The sequence below is a fragment of the Crocodylus porosus genome, unplaced genomic scaffold, assembly GCF_001723895.1.
Source record: "Crocodylus porosus isolate Cpor-Errol unplaced genomic scaffold, CroPor_comp1, whole genome shotgun sequence".
NCBI lineage: Eukaryota > Metazoa > Chordata > Crocodylia > Crocodylidae > Crocodylus > Crocodylus porosus.
This window is the reverse complement of record NW_017728918.1, coordinates 104,347,908-104,369,304: the sequence shown is the minus strand read 5'-3', so window position 1 is coordinate 104,369,304 and position 21,397 is coordinate 104,347,908. Positions and strand designations below refer to the sequence as shown.

General features: G+C 41.1%; 1 protein-coding gene across 1 annotated transcript in view; it reads right to left on the bottom strand.

Moving 5' to 3' along the window:
* The window catches only part of LAMA2 (laminin subunit alpha 2), a 434,604-nt gene that overhangs the window by 300,316 nt on the left and 112,891 nt on the right, over positions 1-21,397 (bottom strand). Inside the window, exons 12-13 of the mRNA XM_019538207.1 lie at positions 18,085-18,225; positions 15,836-16,009 (exon numbers count right to left, since the gene is read on the bottom strand). Of these exons, the coding sequence (XP_019393752.1) occupies positions 15,836-16,009; positions 18,085-18,225 (315 nt within the window). The remainder of the gene's footprint in view (positions 1-15,835; positions 16,010-18,084; positions 18,226-21,397) is intronic.

The window sequence follows — 21,397 nt, the reverse complement described above, 5'->3', positions numbered from 1 at the left end:
CCCACGAATTTTTACCCAGAGGGTCTCTAGCTGTCCATGCCGGTCGCCAATATCAGCTTGCAGGGACATGTAGCTTTCCTTCACATAGAGAGCTACAGTGATCAGAAACTTATTTAAACCTATATCAGAACAGCTATTCAGTGCATATAAACCAGTTTGAAAATGGCTGAGACTGGTTTGAGATAAACTGGAGGCCAGAGGGTGGGTCAGGGGGCAGGGCAGGGGCTGCAGGGTGGGATGGGGCAGGGGTGGTAGATCCTCGGGTTCCCTTTACTTACAAAAAGTGACCATAAAAAGGTTGAAGACTGCACTAGATCCTTAACTGTTCTTTTTCATTAAACTAAATTCTGAACGGTGTTGAATCTTCATAGATCTCATCTAGTCAGGTTCCCTAAAGGAATGATGGGCTCTAATCGTTGGGTAGACAAATACCTATTTTTCAGCTGGTGTTTCTTCCTTTAAATTTTTCATCTTTTCCAATGCTCTAGTCACCCAAACTGGGATGTACAGCAGGTCAGACAGACATTAACTTCAGATGGGCCCCAAATGAAGCATGGGAATTTGGAATTTGGTTTGACAAACTGAACTGTTTAATTCAGGTTAACCAAAACAGAAAAAAGATTTTTTTTTTCAATTTGTCCAAATAAACATGGACAACCATGGAAACATTCCCCTAAGTGATTTTCAACTAGGTCTAATACATAAGAACTTTCCCAACAGATAGTAGTTGCACTTTTGTCCTTCTTATAGTTGGAACCTTCTGAATTTAAAATAAAAACCTATTTTGTGTAGTTTTGTTCTTTTTGTGCCTTTCTTATTTTGCAATTCCATTTTTCCTTAGACTGACATAATAAAGAGGGAAAGATTTAAATACACACGCACATCTGATACAGAAAAACAACACTACACAAAATGGGACTATGTGTGTCTGCCTTAGCTGCTTATATAGTGCACACGTATGTAAGCATATATGACATTGGTTTAAGAACAAGAGAATCAATTAAATGGATTGCACATCACATCACAAAGGACCTCAAGAAGCAAAGCAATATAAACGTTCTTTCAAGAGAGGGCTTCCAAACCCAACAGACTAAACAAAATTAAATCAAACATTAAATACACAGCTGACCAAACATCGTATCTATTTATTTGATTAGCTTTAAAGGCATCTGCTTTCCCAAATCTACTGAACATGTTAGATAATGTAGTTTCAGTCAGATAGTTTTATTAATTTACGTTGTGTAGGCAGTTAGGAAATCTTGTTTCCATAGCTACTGACAATATAATATTAACCCATTCTTCATATTCTAATTTCACTATTCAACAATCATGGTGAACATTAAAATGCCTACAGTTATGTATAACTTTATATTAAAACCATGTAATAGATTATACTTAATAAGAAATACTTAAATAAAAAAAAGTGATCATATGACTCTGGAGGAAATAGAGTCATATGATCAGTATAGCATCAGGCAGTGGCCTTGAATGTGGGATATTGGCCTATCCAGCATTGCAGCTCACCCCAGTCTGCCACCTCCCTAGTGGAACACTGGGGCCAGCACAAGTGGCCAGAACCCTCCATCTGGGCCACCCACTCCCTGCCACTGGAATAGCCAGCCCAAGGTCAGCTGATCTCTTACCCTTCCCGTGTAAGTCCCTGATCTGGAAGAGAAAATGTCTGGGTAACAAGGCACAACTTTGTATCTAGGCTGCTGCACCCTTGGATTGTGCTGCTACTGACTCTGTCAGATTCTCTGGATACCTGACTTAGTGTCCTGCCTGACCATCTGGATACCTGACCTCCTGGATACCTGACCTGGCTAGCTTCTTGACCTCATGCTCTGCCTGAGCCTTTGGATCTCTAACTTGGTTCCTTGGACAAACCTCTTGGCTTTTGACTTCTTGGCTTCTCCTGACCCTGAAGCGACCCCCAGACCTGGACGCGCATGGTCTAGCATGACAGATAGAAGAGACAAAGTTGATAGAAAAGCTGAGAAGCAGTGATTATCAATCAGGGTACAACAGCACCCTGGGGTTTCTTGAGATCCTTTCAAAGTTGCCACAGCATGCCATGCAATGTTAGCATTGTTAGGCATGTACCCATGCTTCACAAGATAAACCCAGAGATTTCAAATAGAAATCCAGAGTTAAAAACACTGTGACCTGTTATGGTCTTCCTGAGTTCTTTGCAACAGAATTACTCTATTAATTTTCTATAGGCAAACAATGAATGAAAACTAAGAGGTGACACTTTCTAGTGACAGTGCCTTGAGTATAACGAGGAATACCCTGAATCTGAAAAAGCTAAGAACCACTGCTGCAGACAGCACTCTCCACATTGACGAATACTATTATGCTGCTATTATGCTGTATACGTTTGGATTTCACTGAAAAAATGTGGATGTAATTACAGGAGTCCTGGCTCATTAATTGCACAATAATGTGCATTGGAATGAGGCAGGGCTCTTCAGGGATATTCTGTATGACATCTTCTGATATGAATGATCTTATCTGAAAAAAAACACATGATCATGTTTGGTTGTCAAGTTGACAATATATTGACACTAAATTCCATTATATATATATTTTGGTCAGAAGGCTGAAAGCAGTGTGTCTGGCACCACCCACCTTTAGTGTAGAGAGTCCAAAAGCCTGAGGTGAATCAATACAATCTTTGAAGGTTTCTCTAAGTTGCATAGATTGAACTGATAATGAGGTGAATTGACATTCACTTGGGAATCCAGAAAGGCAGCCAGATGCCTGCAGTGGCCCAGGGCAGAAGCCAGGGGGCACTAGAGCATGCCTCCCAGCCTGTCAGCCACTGCCAAGGGTACCGACTGCAGCCAAGCAGGGCCCATCTCTGATCGGCTGCCCAGCACATGTTCCTCCTGCACCCCTGCTGTCTCTCTGCAGCAGGGGAACAGTCCCTCCAGTCAAGGGCCCATCTGCTGCTTGGCATTAACCAACACTGGCATTAACCCACACCACAGCCTGAGTTCCCCAAACCTGGGCAGGGTCCCCCAAGCTCTGCTGATGATGTAGAGGGATTTCCCCCCTCCCATCCCTCAGCATGGTCTGGCGCTGGCTTAGCTCTTCCTCTATAGGTGTGGGGGGGGAACAGCACTTCCAGCCTGAGGCCTAGCCAGCACTAGGAATCAGCCCATATGCGGGGAACCCCATGCCTTAGCGGGAGCTCCCCCACCCTAGGCTGGGTCCCCCTGAGCCCTGCTGCTGGTGCAGAGAGAGAATTCATAACACCCCCCTCTGCAGCCGTGGGGATGCAGCTTAGCTGTCCCCAGACTGCGCAGAGGGGTAAGAGGAGGGAACTCCCTGTCAGCATCAGTGGCAGGATTCGGAGGCACAGGAATGCAGGCCAGCCCCAGATTGCAGAGACCGTTCCCTCCCACCTGCACATCAGTTTTTTGCACCAGGGCTGGAGGCAGAAAACCCATACACACCAGGGATCAGGGTCAGGGCTGCAGAGGGAGAGCTCTCTTCCCTGTCTCTACCCTGCTGGAGTGACAGCAGGAACAGGGCTGCAGAACAGAAGCTTTGCTGTTTCAGCTCTGTGACATCCCAGAGTGGGTGGGGCTGGGCCTGCACTCAGCTGGAGTTGGCCCTGCCCTCAGCTGGAGCAGACAGTGCGAGCCTGTCCACCATGTTGGTGGGGGAAGGGGAGGTGCAAAGCATCCTGGGATGTTGGAGGACTGTGAGTTAACATAAGTCAGGAGATCTGGGACACAAGCTCGACAGGCCAGCTTAACCTAAATCATTTAAGTTTGATACTCCATCCATCCAGGTCTATTTGAAACAGGTTTATGTGTACTGAACTTTTGTTCTGTTACAGGTTTAAACCAGTTTCTGATCACTTGCACCAATTTATGTGTAATGTCTGTCCGTAGTCCTAAGGTGCAATTTGCATTCTTATATAAATCTGGAACAGGTCTGTTTATGAAGTTAACTGTTAAAAAGACTAAGGGAAAAAAACAACTTTCCTTTTTCAAAAATAAGGGTGCAAAACATCCAGAAATCTCTGAACTGCCTCTTTACATTTCACTTGCAATTTAAGGGCACTTTTATATGTGCTCCAGGAGTGTGCGTGCGGTGCGGTGGTAGTGTCACTTTAATTAGAGTGGCTCCAAGAGCCACTCTAATTAAAGCACTGCCACATTTCATGTATCAGTCTCAGTGTCCTCACACTTAAAAATGGTGGCAGGGGCACTTGAACTAATGCTCGAACTAAAGCTGATACCTGAATACTTGAACTAAAGCTGATATGTGAGATGCTGCTGGAGCATGGTAATTGCCTCGATTAATCAAGTCTATTTGATGCACTAGAATTCCAACACATCGGAGCAGCCTCCACACTTGTGTATGGGCACAACTTCTTTACAAATACAACAGATATTTTAGAAAAGGTGACCTAATGTTACAATGTCTCCACCTCCTTAACTTCTAAAGTGGATTGACTCTGGCACAGTAATATGATGGAGTTAAATTGGACCAAACAAATAAAACAAACTTTCACTCAGAAACTATATATTCTTCCATAGAGCAATGCCTAATACCCCTGAGACTGTGCAGATTGAAAAGGCATGTAGATACCAATCAGGAATTCATTCAGCCATCTCAACTGATGAGGGTGGTATTCTTCCCAGACTGAGAGAAACGGTATATCACTGTAGTGAAAACAGAAAATGCTCAAACAGGCCTATTAAAAGAAAAAAACTAACAAAAAATAACTGTAAATATATTCAGTTGAGTAAAACAATCATCTGTGTCTATTCATGCATGCTATCTACTCTCGTTGCTGTCGCTCCTGTCGATCTGAAGTTGAGAGGTAATGGCCCCATGATTCAGGGAAACTGCTGAAGTGTATACTCAGGCTTCAGTTTGAGAGATGGGTTCATTTATCATCATAATAAGCTATTACCATTGATAGGTCACAACTCATTGAAGAGACAGTCAGTCTAATTGGCTCAATTCAGTTAGCTTTGGATGTGCCTCAAGGAGATGAGCAGTGCTTTGCAGGTAATATTCAATCACCCGACAAACTGCTTGTTTAATAATTCATCACATTTCAAATTGGGGGGCTATCACATGACTCCTACTTCAATCTGCCAAATGTCTGGTCTTAACTGGTTGGTCTCTTGGGTCCATGGAGGCAAGCAGATCTTTTTAAAAAGTTAGCGTAGCCCCCTCCTTCAACAGAGTTATTGCATATTTGAAATCCCCATTGAGCTTTCCTTTCTAAATACATTTGCTGTCATTAACTGGATTCTCTCTGGAAAACAAAATCTTTGCTCCCCGCTACCCTCCTGCTGGAGATCAAAATATGCTGGTGAAAGCTAATGGGAACCTAAGGGAACTAAATTCAGTTTGCATTATAGGAATTAATCATGCAATATGGACCCATTCAGAAATCTTTAGCAGTCAGGTAATGAGAGGATAGAGGAGACAAGGGACGGAGGCAATTTATAGGACACTTATCTGACGTTAGATGATCAAATTAGAAGATGAGTCATTTGTGATATTAAAAACTTTTTTTTCTTTTATGTGTGAAACTAAAGAAGAAAACAATTTAAAAATAAACTACCATTTCAAGATTCCTTTTGGTCTGAGGTTACTGTCTTCTCTCAGCACTGATTATCATTTATAGTTTCTCAACATTTGACATAGTACATTTGATATTAGTCCAGGAATCTCTACTTCTTAGGAAATCAGTACATTTTATTTTTCAATGCAGAGTTCTCAGAGGCCTATACATTTTTTCTTCTAAGATTTATGAAGAGAGTTGTGTAAATAGTAAGGTAACTCTTAAGGGAAAATTGAATTATCTTTTCTAGAACCAGGCTAACATTTTCAGAAGTGACTAATGATTTTTGATACCCTGTTTTTGTATGACCTACTTTACATACTTTAAAGGGGCTTAATGTTCAGAAAGCCCTGAATACCCAACCACTGAAAATCAAGCCATTTAAAATGATCCCTTGAGAGGCACACAACAATTGTGGATCATAAAGTTACCAGTCACTTCTGAAAACCAGAGGGTCATAGCTCAGATGGCTTAAATAGCTCAAGTGAAGTAATTTATCTAGTCCATTTACACCAGCTGGGTATCTAGCTCAGAATCTTTAATGAGAACCAAACACCACATTGATTAAAGTTAATAAAAGGAGAAAGGTGATCGTTCTTATTTGGGCTGTGTTTGACTTAATAGTTGAAGTGAAATGACATTAGCAAAATAAGTTGGTCAGGTATATGAAACAAGTAAAAATTCATACGCTGCCTCAGACACCACAAACTAAGGCAAAGGTGTTCAACCTCTGGCCCACAACACTGTGTCATCCAGCTAGCAGGATTCCCCATGGGTCCACAAATTTGGCGGCAGGGGAGTGGTGGTCCCACAACACTGCTGCCAAATCGCCAGATCCCTGGGGAACTCCAGGACCTGTGCACGGGAGTCTGGACCCAATCCCAGCACACAGGGAGCAGGAGGGGGTGGCACTGGGTCTCAAGGCCCAACCTGGCCCCTTGTCATTCATTTGGCCCACAGGAGAAAGTTGAGCACTACTCTACTAGAAAATAAATGTACGCCCCATGTATAAATCCAAAGGCTTTTTAATGAGCCTCTTAATAACTTCTTAAGATAGGTTTTTTTCTTATGCAAGATGGTTGGGTCTAGGCACCCACATTTCATCATCTTGGCCTTAACATCTCCTTGACAAGTAGTCCATGTAAAATGTAACTAATATTCACCTACCTCATGTCTGTGTTAGAAGATTTAATGTGCTTGAAATATATTTTGAGATTAACACGTGGCAGAAAAATGCAAGTTTTCGGACCCACCCAACATAGACTGGCTATATTGTATATATTGTAACTGATTCAAGAAACTACCAAATCCTCTGGCTTGTGCTTTATCTTTGTTTTGAGTTTGTTTCCCTGTGATCCTTTCAAACAACCCTTCAACAACCTCCTTCATTTTTATTCCTTGTAATTAAGTAAGAGGCTGAAGAGAGGCAGTTCAACATGCTGCAGTCCCAGGCACACATGTAAATGCTGCTCCTGGAAGAAATAAAGTTCAGCACAAACTATGCTGGAGTTTATTCGGCCATGCACATTGCATGCACCCCACGGCATCCAGACGAGCATGGCCATGTGACATGTGGTGCTGCAGACCCATCTTCAGCGCCACACACCACACATTCAGGTGTTCCCCGCACTGCAAGATAGCACCATGGAGGGGTGGGGGATTGACCCCAGCAGATCCTGGGGTCAAAAAAATCTGTGCAAAAAAAAAGATGGGCCAGTGCACATCACCCAAAACTGGAGCCTGGCTGGATGGAGTCACACTCTGGCTCCAATCAAGGTACAAGCAGCAGGATCACCATAGCTGCAGCTCCCTGAGGCCCTCAGGTAAGGCTGCTGCTGCCAGCACAGTTGGTGGCCCCAGCCCCCAGCCCAATCATGCTAGTGAGACCAAGTGATTTGGGTTTAAGTGTGGGGACAAGAAGCCTTGTTGACTTCAAGCAACCACCACTGTCCTGTGATTCAGATCTTCAAATTATTTTGTCCCACACACTGCCATTCCCATTAAGATTCTCTTCTGTTCAATATCTAGCCTTGACTATGGACTCAAATAATTTTAAAAAGCTATATTGAAACAACTGCTAATAAAATAAACAGTAGAGTCAGTCTGTGCTGTAGACAGCTTATCACTGTTGAATGAATAAAGCCGGTTACCAGGGTGATTTAATTTCAGTCAAAGCAATTTAGATCATGATTTAAAGTAAAAGTAAAAAGATTTGATTTTTATCAACAACTAGATTTTGCTTAAAAAGACTTTCCTTTAGAAAGAATATAGTTTCCTTGCCTTATATACAGGCCAAAATACACTGAACCAGATATTTTGCTGCATCTAACTTCTAGTGGGTACACCACAGGATTCTTAGTTATCTGCCATACTCTGGCTCTGGTTATACATTAGAACAATCTAAGGACTTGCACAAGCTAGCAACAAAAATCTTTCAGGAACAGCCTAACAGATAGGGATTTCTGGTTACCCTACCCCCATTCTCTGCTGCCTCTATGCTGTGGCCAATTTCTGCCCCTTCTGCACAGATGCTTACTCCTTATCTGGCCTCTTACCGTATGTACTGGAATACCAAAAAGAGATAGCTATGCACAAAAATCCTAGTAGGGTCTACATGCAAATATTTTTTGAACATTTGCACAACCCACTTTGTGGTGTTTCAATGCGGTATCTGTTGTGGATGGTGCTTGGGGACTGAATCTGAGAACTGACTTTTCCTTGAGACCTTTCTCCCCTTTTAGTTGCTGTGGCATAGAGAACTTATCTGTGCTATATCAAAACTTGTGAGTGAAATCCATTTCAGTGTAAAGGACTGGTACCAGGTACCACTTACTTCACTAAAGCAGGATATAAGAGGTGCATAAGGCCTGTACTAGTCTCCACAAGAGCTGAATTTCACTTGGTGAGCACATCATATACTTTCCTTAGCACTACCTGCCATACAGAACAGCATACCACTCCACCTACTGCAACCAAATTTCCAGACCATTACAGGAAAATTCCAAAGAAGTTCCCTCCATGATTTAGACTCTTTCTGTAGTATTATTTATCTTGGCACAAGAAACAACAGCCACATTTAGGTAATTCAGCACAGCAACAGTGCACCCACAGCCCTCCATGGATGTGCTCTGCCTGAGGACAAAGACTAGCAGAATGGTATGAAATAATAATAATATACAGTGCTTTTTACCCATAGATCTCAAAGCATTTTACAAAGCAAACTATTCATCATTCTCAATTTACAGATGGTGAAACAGAGGTACATATATAGATATCAACTTTCTCTCTCGGTGGGGGGGGGCAATACAAAATAGCAGTCAGTGCTTCCTCCTGTAAAATGTTTGTTTTCTCCAAGCATTAGCCTTTTCATCCAGTCTTTTTCCACAGCTACAGAGTTCAGTAGACCAATAAGGACTTCTGTATCAACTTGGATGTTCTGTACTGACACCAGGAGGACAAGCCAAATGGTGTTTCAAAGCATGGTTTGCAATTAGCAAGCAATATGCTACATAAAATAAAAGCTTCCCCGTGAAGCTAGGGTAGGAAGCCAGGAAATGAAAACATCCTGTTTCAAACACAAATTAAGATCAACCTCTTGTTTTTTCTGCTTTTATACCCTTCACAGTTATTTGCCTTGCAGGAACCTTCTATAATTTACATTTCAGTTTTCTGCCTCCCCACATGCAGGTGTCTTGAAATATGGAGTGGATGGAGTTGTGCATTTTGTTCTGAAGGAAATGAAATCTGCTCCTATCTAAGAAAACCCAATTGGCCCTGTGAATTGAAGGATTGGTTGGTGCTCCTCAAGATATTAACCTGGAATTATTGAGTGGCAGATAGTGCTTGCCCATTCCACTCTTCAGGCTATAGGAATGGTCTGTTTAATTTTATTTGTACTGTCTATAAAACACACAGCATTACTGTATGCTACAGTGTCTTTAATCTTACTATAAGAACTACTCAAGAAGCAGGATTTGTTTGGTAATACCTTTTATTGGACCAACTATTTATATATTACCAAACAAATCCTGCTTCTCACATATTTCCTGTACCAACACAGCTACAGCTCTGTTCTACTATTATGAGAACAACTGCATGACGTTTATGCTAATTCAGTCTACTAAGCTACCATGGACAGGGCTATTCAATGTTTAAGAATTATAATAATATAGTTCTTAAAGAAGTCTGTGTAATTTTACATTTAAATTTAAGCACATACAATTTAAAATTAAGTTTAAAACAAATAACATTACCCATTTTAAGAGCAACTGTTTGATAATCCCACCGTGCTGGACACCCAAGGTGCATCTACAAGTTTAATTAATGTGTCTGAAATTTCTTCACAGAAAAATCAGGCTCATTAAAGTGCTCTGGCATGCATGTCTACATATGCATCCCTCCTTGTAAGCAAACTGCATCTGACAGGAATAGCCCAGTGCAGGCTTGCTCCTGCCTTGTTTTGCCTCCCTGCAGCAGCCGGGGGGACTCCAGTCTCCCTTGGGTGCCAGCCCCAGGGCTGGTAGAGGGCACTGGGGTTGGTCCCAACTCCACGTGGCTAGTAAGCAGCCTCCCCACTGAGCAGGGACAACTCTACCAGCCACATGGGAGTCAGGTTGGGACCCTATCTTCACATGGCTGGGAGGCAGCAGTCTTGACTGCCAGAACAGCTCTCTCAGCCACATGGGGATAAGGATGGGTCCTGATCTCCATGTGGTGGGGAGACAGTTACCCCTGCAGCCAGCACAGCTCTCCTCTGCATTGGGGCTTATCAGGGCAGCAGCAGGACCCTGCTGCCTGGGATGCCTGGGAGCAAATTGCTCCCAGTCAGAGTCTACATGTGCATTACTGTACAGTATACCATTAATACACCATTTATCTGGCACTTGTATTTCCTGGTATTAGCTGTGCATTAGCTTAATTTACTATGCAGTAAGTCCCACACACGTAGATGGTGATGCTTTACTACACATTAGATTTGCCTAACGTGCAGTAGTGCATAAAATGTCTCATGTAGACATGCCCCCATTACATTATATATCCTCTCTGATTTCAGAGCTTACATGTAATCTAACAGTCTTCACCATTCCAAAATAAGCAAACAAACCTAAAATTTTGTTGTGTGTGTGTGTGTGTGTATATGTATGTATATATACATATATATATGTATGTGTGTGTGTGTGTGTACACACACACACACACACACATATATATATCTATCTTAGGGCAATTAGACTGGTTTCTCATTCAGCAAACTTCGCTCAGCCTATTACAGTACAGAGTAGGGTGGTCAGTGTCACTTGTTAATACTTAAGGCTTTCTCACAAAGTACCAGCAGCTCTCAAAAATAACATAGTTATCAAAATTTAGCTTCCAACAAGACTGTCTCTCATCTCATTAGGGTGTATCCTTGAAGATGTTAAATGGAGATTGATCTCCCTTTTTAGGTGTGCAGTAAAAACAAGTCAAAAGGTTTTCATATTTCAGTATCAAACTGCAGCTATCATGTTTCATGATCTAGAAAGGGTCTCCAACCTTTTCTGTCTGATGTTAAACTGTAGGAATACCAGATGGAGCTAGGAGGGTCCAAAGGAATTAATAATTCAGAACAACTGATTTTAGCATTTCTTTTGCAGTTGATTATTGTATTATTTACGCTGCCTGATGCTTCTTTTTTTTCTTTTTGGACTTTTGTGGGTGTGTAAGTTGTAGACTGTAATTTGTTTTGCATTATTCCGCTTCTTGCACTAGAATAGCAGGAAAAATGAAAACAAATGACAGGAAATAAACATAGAGAACACAAAATCCTAACCCATGATTATGTTACAATTCAATTTTTTGATCAGACATGGTGTGCCAGTCAATTTCATTAGGTAAAATTTCAATAAAGCAAGTAGATCACTCATACAGACATAAACCCCCACTTTTACCTGTGTATGATAAAGTATATTTTACAGTGCAGGAAGCTACAGAAAATCTTTACTACCTGAACAAATACATGTTTTGACCTAAAGGTGTATTCTAGCTTATTCACATTCTGGTTGCAAAGAAATGTTGACATTTGTATGCAGCAAATAGGTTAGAGGGTTTGCTTCATTCAGTGAAGACAAATCAGAAATAAAATGGCAAATATCATATGTAGCATGAAGATATCTAATCAAACAATAACTATCCCCTTACGTTAAAAGTGTTTTTCTGGCATAAACAATAAAAGACCCTATTTAAATTCTTCATATGGTGTCTTAGTTTCTACTATTGGAACTGTAATCAGAACACACAAAAGCAGAGTAATTCCTCTTGACTATCAAAAAACAAATCAATGGTCATCCTGAAGAACCAGAGTTCTAATGAAGATATCCCAAACATAATTTTTTCATGGGCTAACAAAACCTTTGATATTATTCACAATAATGTCTGACTTCATGAAGAACCAGTTTGTATCAACTTTACTCCACAATTAGCCCCTTTGATTTAAGTGAGGTTGCTTCTGGTGCAAGCCACTGCTCAACATGAGCAGAGGTTCCACAATTTATTCCTATACAACAGGATTGGAATGGCATTGATATATCCTATTGCTGTGATAGAGTTAAACTGTTTCACAGGAATCATTTATGGGCAAATACTTTAAATTTCACTTAAAAGATTAAACTGACAAACAGGAACAACGCCAAATTAAGGCTGCATACTTGACATACAAGGCATTAGAAAGGCCTGCAGTCAAGGACAATACTTACACCTTTTAGGCTCAACTCCAATATTTGGTTCTGAAGCTTTATGACAAATTGACAGCAGGTTGTTTTCACATTCATTAAACATATTTCTTTTTTTTTTAAATTTTGTCAAAAAATAAATTCACTATGGAAGAAGTTGCTAGAAAGGCAGTTTTAGCAAATGAGGACTTAAAATGTGACATATATAACTAAGCTGAAAAGCACTAAACTATTTTCTTCAATAGGCAGATATTCAAATATTTACAAATGCCTCAGTCCGAAAATAAATTGGTAGCTAATGGGGTTGTAGACATATAACATGTTTACTCCAGAACAATGCGAGCTGGATTTTCCTTGGCAGTGAATGTACTCCGTAGCTAGCAGCACATACGCAACCAAATCTCCCAACCCGGCCACTGAAAGAAAATGCTCCTATACAGGGCCTTGCCACAGGTTACCAGGGGACCCAGTTTGTACTGAGGAGATGCCTACTCCAACATGAAAATGGCAGTGGGGTCAGGCTCCTGACATACACAGAGTAACTTCTCCAGAATACACTTACATTGGACTTCCTCAGAGGTAACTTTGTGAAAGAAAAATGCTGTGTGTGTTTGTCTGCTCCATAATTTCACTTGAGCAAACTGGGAATACTCCATAGCAAATGTGGCCATCGTATGAAATCTACCAAAATCTCAAAGGCAGCTACTTCAACCTTTATTACTAACAAAATAATTTACTGGTTTATAAAAACGAGTCGCTTCAAAATGTACCAAATCTGACGTATTATTAGTGGCATAATCGCTTATTTAGAAAAGCAAAAAGAAAAGGAGATGGATGTTAATTTCATTTTCCTGCCTTCTTGTCTCATATTGGCATAAAGAAAGCAAAACAAAGCACTAAACAACTTGTTACTTACTTCACAACCCAGCCATTTTAGAGAAACCAGGAACAGTCATTCATTTCTGAAGCAAAGCTCAGTGTCACAAATTCAAAAGTCTCTTAAGATACAGTAATTTCCTCATTAGAAACAAGCATTTGGACGTGGGTGTAGAACAAGCAGATAGAGCACAAACAGATACAGCAATCAGCATCATTAAGACTTAAGCACAGAATATCAACCTAACTCAAAAAGAGGTCTTTACCACATCTGAAAACTGAAGTATCAAAATATAGGAGAGACTGTTACATGAGTAGATCCAGGTGGAGGCAGTGGCATGGCCACACACCCTCTTCCACAGGGGTACTCAGTTAGTAGCAGTTGCAAGTTCAAGTCTCTGCTTCCTTACCCTGCACCATGTTCCTCTTATGGCTCTGGAGCCTCCAGCTGCAGGGAGGAACGGTCCCAGGGCTTCCCCCATGCTTGGGTCAACTGGAAACAGCAGCAGCAGGCCTCCAGGCACCCTTGCTCCCTGTCCACCCCCAAGTGTCCCCTGTGTTCCTCAAGCAGGCACTGGCTGGGGAACCCAGCGTCACTTGTGCCATTGTCCCTGGCCAAGCCGCCACCAAATTCTATCACTTACAGAAGCCCCCAACTGGAGTAGCCCTGTGACACCACCACCAACAGGTCAGCTTGGGACTGTGAGACAGATCAGATGGCAGGTCCCCCTTTGCTGCAGGCAGAGGTAACCCAGAGGCAACACCTGCTGCAGAGGGTGAGAGGGCAATGGGAGGGGAGGTGCCTGCACTAGAGTGGGGGAGAAGGGGAAGTCTCATCTGCTTTGGGAACTCCAAAAAGTCTTCAGCAGCTGCTGCTCTGGCATATCTGAAGAGCGTATGGGGAGGGGGACCTGTAACCTGTCTCCTGGGGCACTGGTGATATGTCCTATACCCTCCTTTTCAAATCCCTGATCTGCCCATGGGTTGCTGTTAGCACTTCTTGCTCAAGTTTGGTTTTAAAACAAGCATTTTAATGAACCAGAAAAAGAAAAAGGACCGATATGACAGTGATCCAGAAATTGTGGCTCACAGTAAATTTAGACTGCCTAAAAAATTCTTAAATCTTTCTCTTCATTCTTTCTAACAAAGCATCCCTACCCTAAGACAGCAATTAATATTTTTGAAACAAACCTAGCAATCATAGTCAAAAGAGGCTGGTTTAATCCAGTTTTAGCTATTTAGAGAAATATTTTATTGAGTTTACAAATAAGAACCTACAATATTCCTTTTCCATAGCATAAATCATCCAAGCTAAGCATGTCATCATGGCTATAATTTACATGATGTAACATGACAGGTAAGATGTACTGTGGTAATTTGTGAGTGCTTTCAGTATTATTGTAGTATCAAAAATTTATATGGTTCAGTTATTAAGGCAAATTGTTTCATTCATACAGAGATGTCTGACAGTAAACCACAAAGGACCTCCAAATTACATTGAAAAAAAAATGTCTTCTGTGTTCAAATAATTTGCACACATACTTACTTTTGTTTTATTCCCTGAATAGAAATAGAAGGAAATTCTACTGGGCAGTCTGGTGGTTAGAATACAGGAGAAGTTTACTATGCATTGAGATAATTAAAAAATAAAACACCTTCCTTTGTCCTGATTGAATGGGTTTGGCTATTTTTAAGAATCTGTAGCCATGAACAGGATGCCCACATTCTTTGGAAATGAGGCTATGTAATCTTCACATGCTCACTTACCTTCTGTCATGTTGATTTCCAGCCAAGAGGAAAAAATAAGCAGATAAGCCTGAAGGGACTACAATGGAAAAAGTGCCCAAAACCACAAGTATGAGAGTTTCAAATACACTTCACCATATTCAGCTGCTAAGCATTCCACAAGTTCAGGGCTCAACTAAGCCTTCAATACCACAGGCTGGGAGAACATTAGCATTTTTCAAAAACATATTAAATGTAATAGAAAGTCAAAGGCTTGCACACCTGACAGACTGGCAACTAAATCAGGCAGAGAGAGCTTCAAAGAATTTATGAAGTAATATCTGATGGTAAGCTTTAGAGCTCATGTATATACATGCACATATATGTAAACCTGCACACGTGCAGCCTGGAATAAAGACATGAACTACAAATGACACAATGCTGAGTACAGCGTTGTCTGAGTTCCAGGGCACAGCTCCCTGCACACAAGTTTCTTGCCAAGCATTAAAGTTTTGCAACACACCCCCACAACATCTGATACACAATTCGCATCCGTGAAAAGTAAGATAAAGAACAGTCTTTCAAACCTGTGGAAGAGGTGGGAAAAGAAGAGGACAACCTGAAACACATATGCATATGCCAGCCAATTCATTCAAGAAATAACACTACAAAGTATCTGAGCTTCTCTAACACTTGACAGCAGAAACCCCAGTCAATCTCAGAATTGCTGCACTTAGTTTATTCTGGTTTGCCTGGTGCCTCACATCGATAATCTGCATGCCTAATTTAGTTCTTTTCAGCATGCAGTTTTGCTGGCCAAATATCTATCCAACTTAATCTTCCTTCAAATGGGAGAAAAAAATTACTTAAATCTTTCCCAACAGCAATACATCAAATTAACGTACAGGCAAGGACCATCTGCACTTACTTTGTTACCCAAATAAGGACTGGGTGCACTCCAGTAATAAATCAGTGGCAGTACTTTTCTGGCAGCCGCATTACCAATGCTAAGCTGTTGAGGTCCATCAAAGCTGTCCTGCTGAGGTGTAACTTTAATAAGACCAGACAAGTCAGTCAGATGCCAGCCACTCATGTCCTTTACCTATAACAACACAATAAAATACCCATTAGAATGAGAATACTGATATCAGCTAGAACTCACCAACCTCTCTTTCTTCCAGCTTTTTCTGCAGTGTAATTAGGTTTAAGATCTTGAGCGATATTAGTGAAGGATCTTAAGTAATGCAATCATACCAATAAGCAAATGAGTTTATTATTATGTATAGCAGGCTCTGGGACATATGCATCTTTGAGATGCGTTAGGTTTAGCAGAAAAGGGTGCCATAAGTAATCCGTATGACAGTGGATACCACATATAAATACATGTTTCTAGTTGCTTCTTTCCCCACAAAAAAGGAAGGATATTTTGACTCAAAATATTGGAACAAGGGTCATTACTGCTATCACCACACATCACAAATATTCCGTAAGTGATATCAGGCCCCAAAAGAAACAGAAGACTGAAGTTGGAATTCAACAAACTTGAACAGATAGGCTAGGGACAGAAGTTACACATAAACTGCTTTAAGTGATCAGAAACTGGTTTAACCTGTAACAGAACAGACATTCAGTACACATAAACCAGTTTCAAAATGGCTGAAACTGGTTTCAGATTAAATTTGATTGAATGTAGTATCACTTATCTGATTTGAGTCAAACCAGTTTATGAAACTTCTTTCCCAGACCCCTTCCTAATACAAGTTAAATCAGAGTCCCTCAACATCCAAGCATGCTTTCCAGAGGGGCTGGGGGCTGCAGCCAGGGAGGGGGGTTAAACACTCCTTCCCCCTCTCACACTTACTTCTGGCTATAACTGTGGACTACGAATCCCAGAGACACCTGAAGCAGGAAGAGGAAATGATGAGCAACCCTGCAGAGTCCTGCTGTTGTAATTCTGGACTGCAAATCCCAGAGACTTTGGGGGCAGCAGGAAGAGAAAGTAAACACACAGCCAGAGAGCTGTGCTCTACTGGCCCTGCCATTGCAGCTATGTGGCCGTATTTCCTGTATTAAAGACAAATGTCTGTTCACTTATGTTTCAATTTAATCTGTGCTTCTTCGACAAACCTGCAAAGACTGAATCGATTCAGTCTCTGGGCTCTTTGACTGTCTGTACCTAGCCATATTGTCCATTCATAGATCATCTGGGTTATTGTTATGAAGCCCTGTGCCTTAGGCCTTATATCACTTCCTTGGACCAGGTAGAGATAAGAAAAAAAAGGCATAACTTAAAACACCGGCAGGAGCTCCCCAGAAGCTAAACCTCTGCAATCCTGTAACAGGAAACTAACCAGTAGAGAAGAGCACATGTAAATATGTTCAAGTTGGGTTCCAGGGCCTGGATACCAGCAGGACTATAAAATGGCTCATCTGTGACGTGAAAAAGATTTCTGGATGCTAACATGTAAATGAGCACACCAGGCATCCCATTTCACTCTCAGTGCAAGGCAGCCAAAACAAGTAGCTATTTAACCTGAAACTTGTTTTCCCAAGCTGGATCTGTAGACATGGCTGCATGTTACAGTCCCTTTATACAGGAATTAGTCCTCAGGCTTTGAGAATGAACTGAAAGGGAAAGGCAGTATTAAGAGTTATTTTCTATGGTGAGCTTTTGCAAGTAAAAATGAAATTTTACTGCCTTTTAGCTCCCTTTTGCAATGCAGGTGTTGTACTGAAGAATTTCAAAGGCATAAGAAGTGCTTTGTATGTCTCTACAAAATATCCTGTATATATAAATTGTGTCTTCATATGTGTAAATTTTTAATTAACCTAAGTATATTTAGACTAATGGATGTTTATTACAAACCTAGAGGAGAATAAAAAAGAAAAAGATCATATTAGAATTCTCCTCATTTTCAGTACTGACTACCTGAATATGCCAAGACTGTTCATATATAGAGCTTCATCCCTGACTGATATATCTGTTTATTTCAGAAGCTTCTCCAAGCATAAACATGAAAAGCTCTTTTATTACCTTTGGATAAGTGATGAGAGCTACATGATAAGTAATGTCCAGGCAGGTCCAAACATAATTTTTATTTTGTACAACTTGCACTTTAAATGACTGCAGAAACATAATGTCACATTCATACCAAATATTTACAAATATTTGCTTACAGTGCTGTAGGTCCAGTGAGAGTCTACACAGACATTCATTTTCCCTGAACAGAAACACTCCTCACAGCCTCTGGGATTATTTTGCTGCAGGTTGAAGAAACCCGATTTGCAACGGTCACAGTTTTCTCCTTCAACATGTTCCTGGAAATGCATGTTAGAATATTATTTTTGCTATTATTTTTGCTATCTCTTGTTTTTTTAAAACACAATGGAAAAGCACATATCTGTGAGAATATTTGTTTCATTTGTCAGTGTTAGAGCTAAATTCTCCATAAAATCTTGTGACCAAGTAAAAATGAATGGGGCCACCTTGGTATAGAATTAAGCCATTAGTCTTGGTACGTTTTCCATTAACACACTTTCGGGGGGGTTTCCCATTAATCTAGTACATCACCTCTACAGTTGGGTTGACCTCAAAGGAGAAAACCTGGGACACAATGCTGAGACCTTTGTCTAACCTTGGGAATCATCCACTGAATGGCCAGCCATGAAGGTATTTGCTTCCAACCAGGATAAGATTAACTGAAGCATGCTGCAGCTTCTTGTTGTACGTTTGGGGTTGTACCAATTCAGTTAAATGTGTAGCTGGGCACTGCTGGTTGAAATGGCTAAGGTTAAGTACAGAGAAGGCTTGTGTTTTCCCTTCCATTGTGGAAAATCTTTGTCTGCCATATAGCTTGATCTATGAACCCTTTTCCTACAGAGAACTGGGACAGAGAATGCCAGACGGTACAGCAGTTGGGTAACTTTGTTTATTCAGCAAAGACTTATAGCAAGGGATCCACTGAATTACTAGGATGTAATCAATCTGCTGCATGTGACACAGGACACAGAGAAGTCTCCTCCCACATGGGCTGCCTTAAAAGAAGGCTAATATACTGTGCCATTAGCTTGGTAATTTAATCATTTTCAAAGAAACCCAACAGAAGAATTATTTTTCTAAGTTCTCAAGTCTCTCAAATATTTTGTGCACAGTCTCTTTAATCCACTGTGCACTATGCACAGATGGACCAGAATTGTTGGCTTCAGGCCAGCAGAGGCTAAACACATAATGGTAAGCCTATCCATAATACGTAGGCAAGGATCAACTGGGACATGTTGCACTGGGACATGTCGCACTGAAATAAATTCACTGAAAGCCACTCGTTGACATTCTGGCCAGAGATGTTAGAAAAGGAGACTGAGGCAAAGAAAGGATATATGGTGGGGAGGAAACAAAACAAGAAATGCAAATGGCAAGAGAAAGAGGGGGAAAGGAGAGACGGTAAAAAAAAGGGCAAAATTAAAGGGGGGGGAGGGATGGGCAGATGTACCATATTTACCAAAATCCAAGACAACTCCAAATTTAAGATGATCCGCCCCACCCCAATAATTAGATTCTATTCATAGAAAGTTTATAAATGTGTTTTAGTTTCCCATGTAAAAAATACAATTATTGGAAGAATACAAATATTAGAATTATCATATATTTGCACATCCCCCCTTGGCTGCAATGGGGAAAGCCATGGCAGGGGGGCAGTCAGTTGGGAAGGCAGTAGAGGGACAGATGATAGAGCAGGCAAGTGGCCTGACCTCTACCCCTTGCCACACCCTGCCACCTGTCTCCACCATCACTTGCCTCCCTGCTCTCTGCCCCCCTGTGCACGCACACACTAGCATCTTTCCTAGCACCTGTTCCCCTGACAATTGATACCCCCATGCCTGCACTCCCTGGCATATGTCCCTTCCTCCAGTGCCTGCCATCCCACCTGTCCCCCCTGCTACCTGTCCCCACCTCACAGCCTCTGCCGCAACTCAGCCCCCACTACCATGCCTCTCTGGGACAGGAGCAATCACATGCTCCATGGCTTGGAGCAGGGCCAGAGCCCTGCCAGAGCTGAGAGTAAGCATCAGGGAGAGGTGGCAAAGCAGAGGCAGTTGGGGAGTGGAAAGATGGCAGGGAGCAGAGGTGGTGGGGTGGGTGGGCAGCAGTTGTGGCTTCAACCCTGACCCCAAGTTGGCTCTGACTCCAACCTCACACAAGCTGCCCACCACCCTTTCACCCTGCCTTTTAACTTGTTAAAAAGCAGGGAAGACGGGGACCTCATGTTGTATTCAAGTACATACGCTAAATAAAATGTTATCATTGTATGTTAGCCTGCATCCAAACTTCCTTTGATATATACGTACTTGCAATTAGGAATATCAATCCTATACATCAAGAGTTCCTAGCAACTTTCAAGTTTTTTGCTCTGTAAATTATTTTAAAATAGCACTGTATTTTAAGGGTCATCTTTTTAAACTCTGCCTCTGAAAGTGGCTTTTATGTGCCCAGATCTTTGTGATCACAATTTTAGAAACCATTTGAAAGCCTGGCCCTAACAGCTCAGTTAATCTGATACAACTTTCTTGCTGAGGTCACTAGTGTGGGCAGGGTAGGAAGAAAAAATAAATGCGAGGGCAATGAAGCAAATGTATTTGTTAAAATAAAAATGCCAGTAACCAAGCAGAACACAACTGTACTCTGCAAGTACAAGTGTGTTCTTAGCGAGTAATCTACATCATTCTTATCGGTTGGCAGTAACCTAATTCATAGAATCATAACATTTAAAGGAGGAAAAGGTGATCTGACCCATCCTTCTGCCAATATATGACTGTTTCCAGCATAATATCTTTTAAAATCAAACATTCAATCCAATGTTAAGTTACTTAAGGGATGGACTTTGACCACTCTCCTTCAAAGAATATTCCACAATGATTAGCGATAAAATCCTTATTTACATCCCTTTACCAGTTTTATTTTTGTTCACTGGTCCTCATATGATAGATTTGACCCTCTAAAGCCCACTTTTGTTTCCTCTTTATTTTTCATTCCTTGTACCTTTACTTCCATTAAGTCTACCAAACAAGAAAACTTCCACCACAAAGTTTCAGAAAGCACTCTTTTAATTGCTAAATATGACAGAGAAAAAGATATCCTCTTTCTAAAGCCTGTTAAAGACTCTATTATCATCAGCTTTATCCAAAGATAGGTCTGCATTTTTTCCTCCACTTTATTTTTCCTGTGCAATATACCCAATATGATTATTTTTTCATGCCACTTTCCATAAGGCATATTGATTTTTATTTGAAGTTTGCCAGAGGGGAGGAATTTATAGCTTCTGGTTTAACATCAGACATGTCTCAACCATCTGTAAAGCTTTGTCACCTAAGCATTTGAAAATGGAGGGAAGAAATTTACACAGATTGTAAATTCTCTGGATTCAAGACAGTCTTTTTTGTTCAATATTTGTACAGTTCCTAACACAATGGGCTACGACTTTGGCACTTTGGT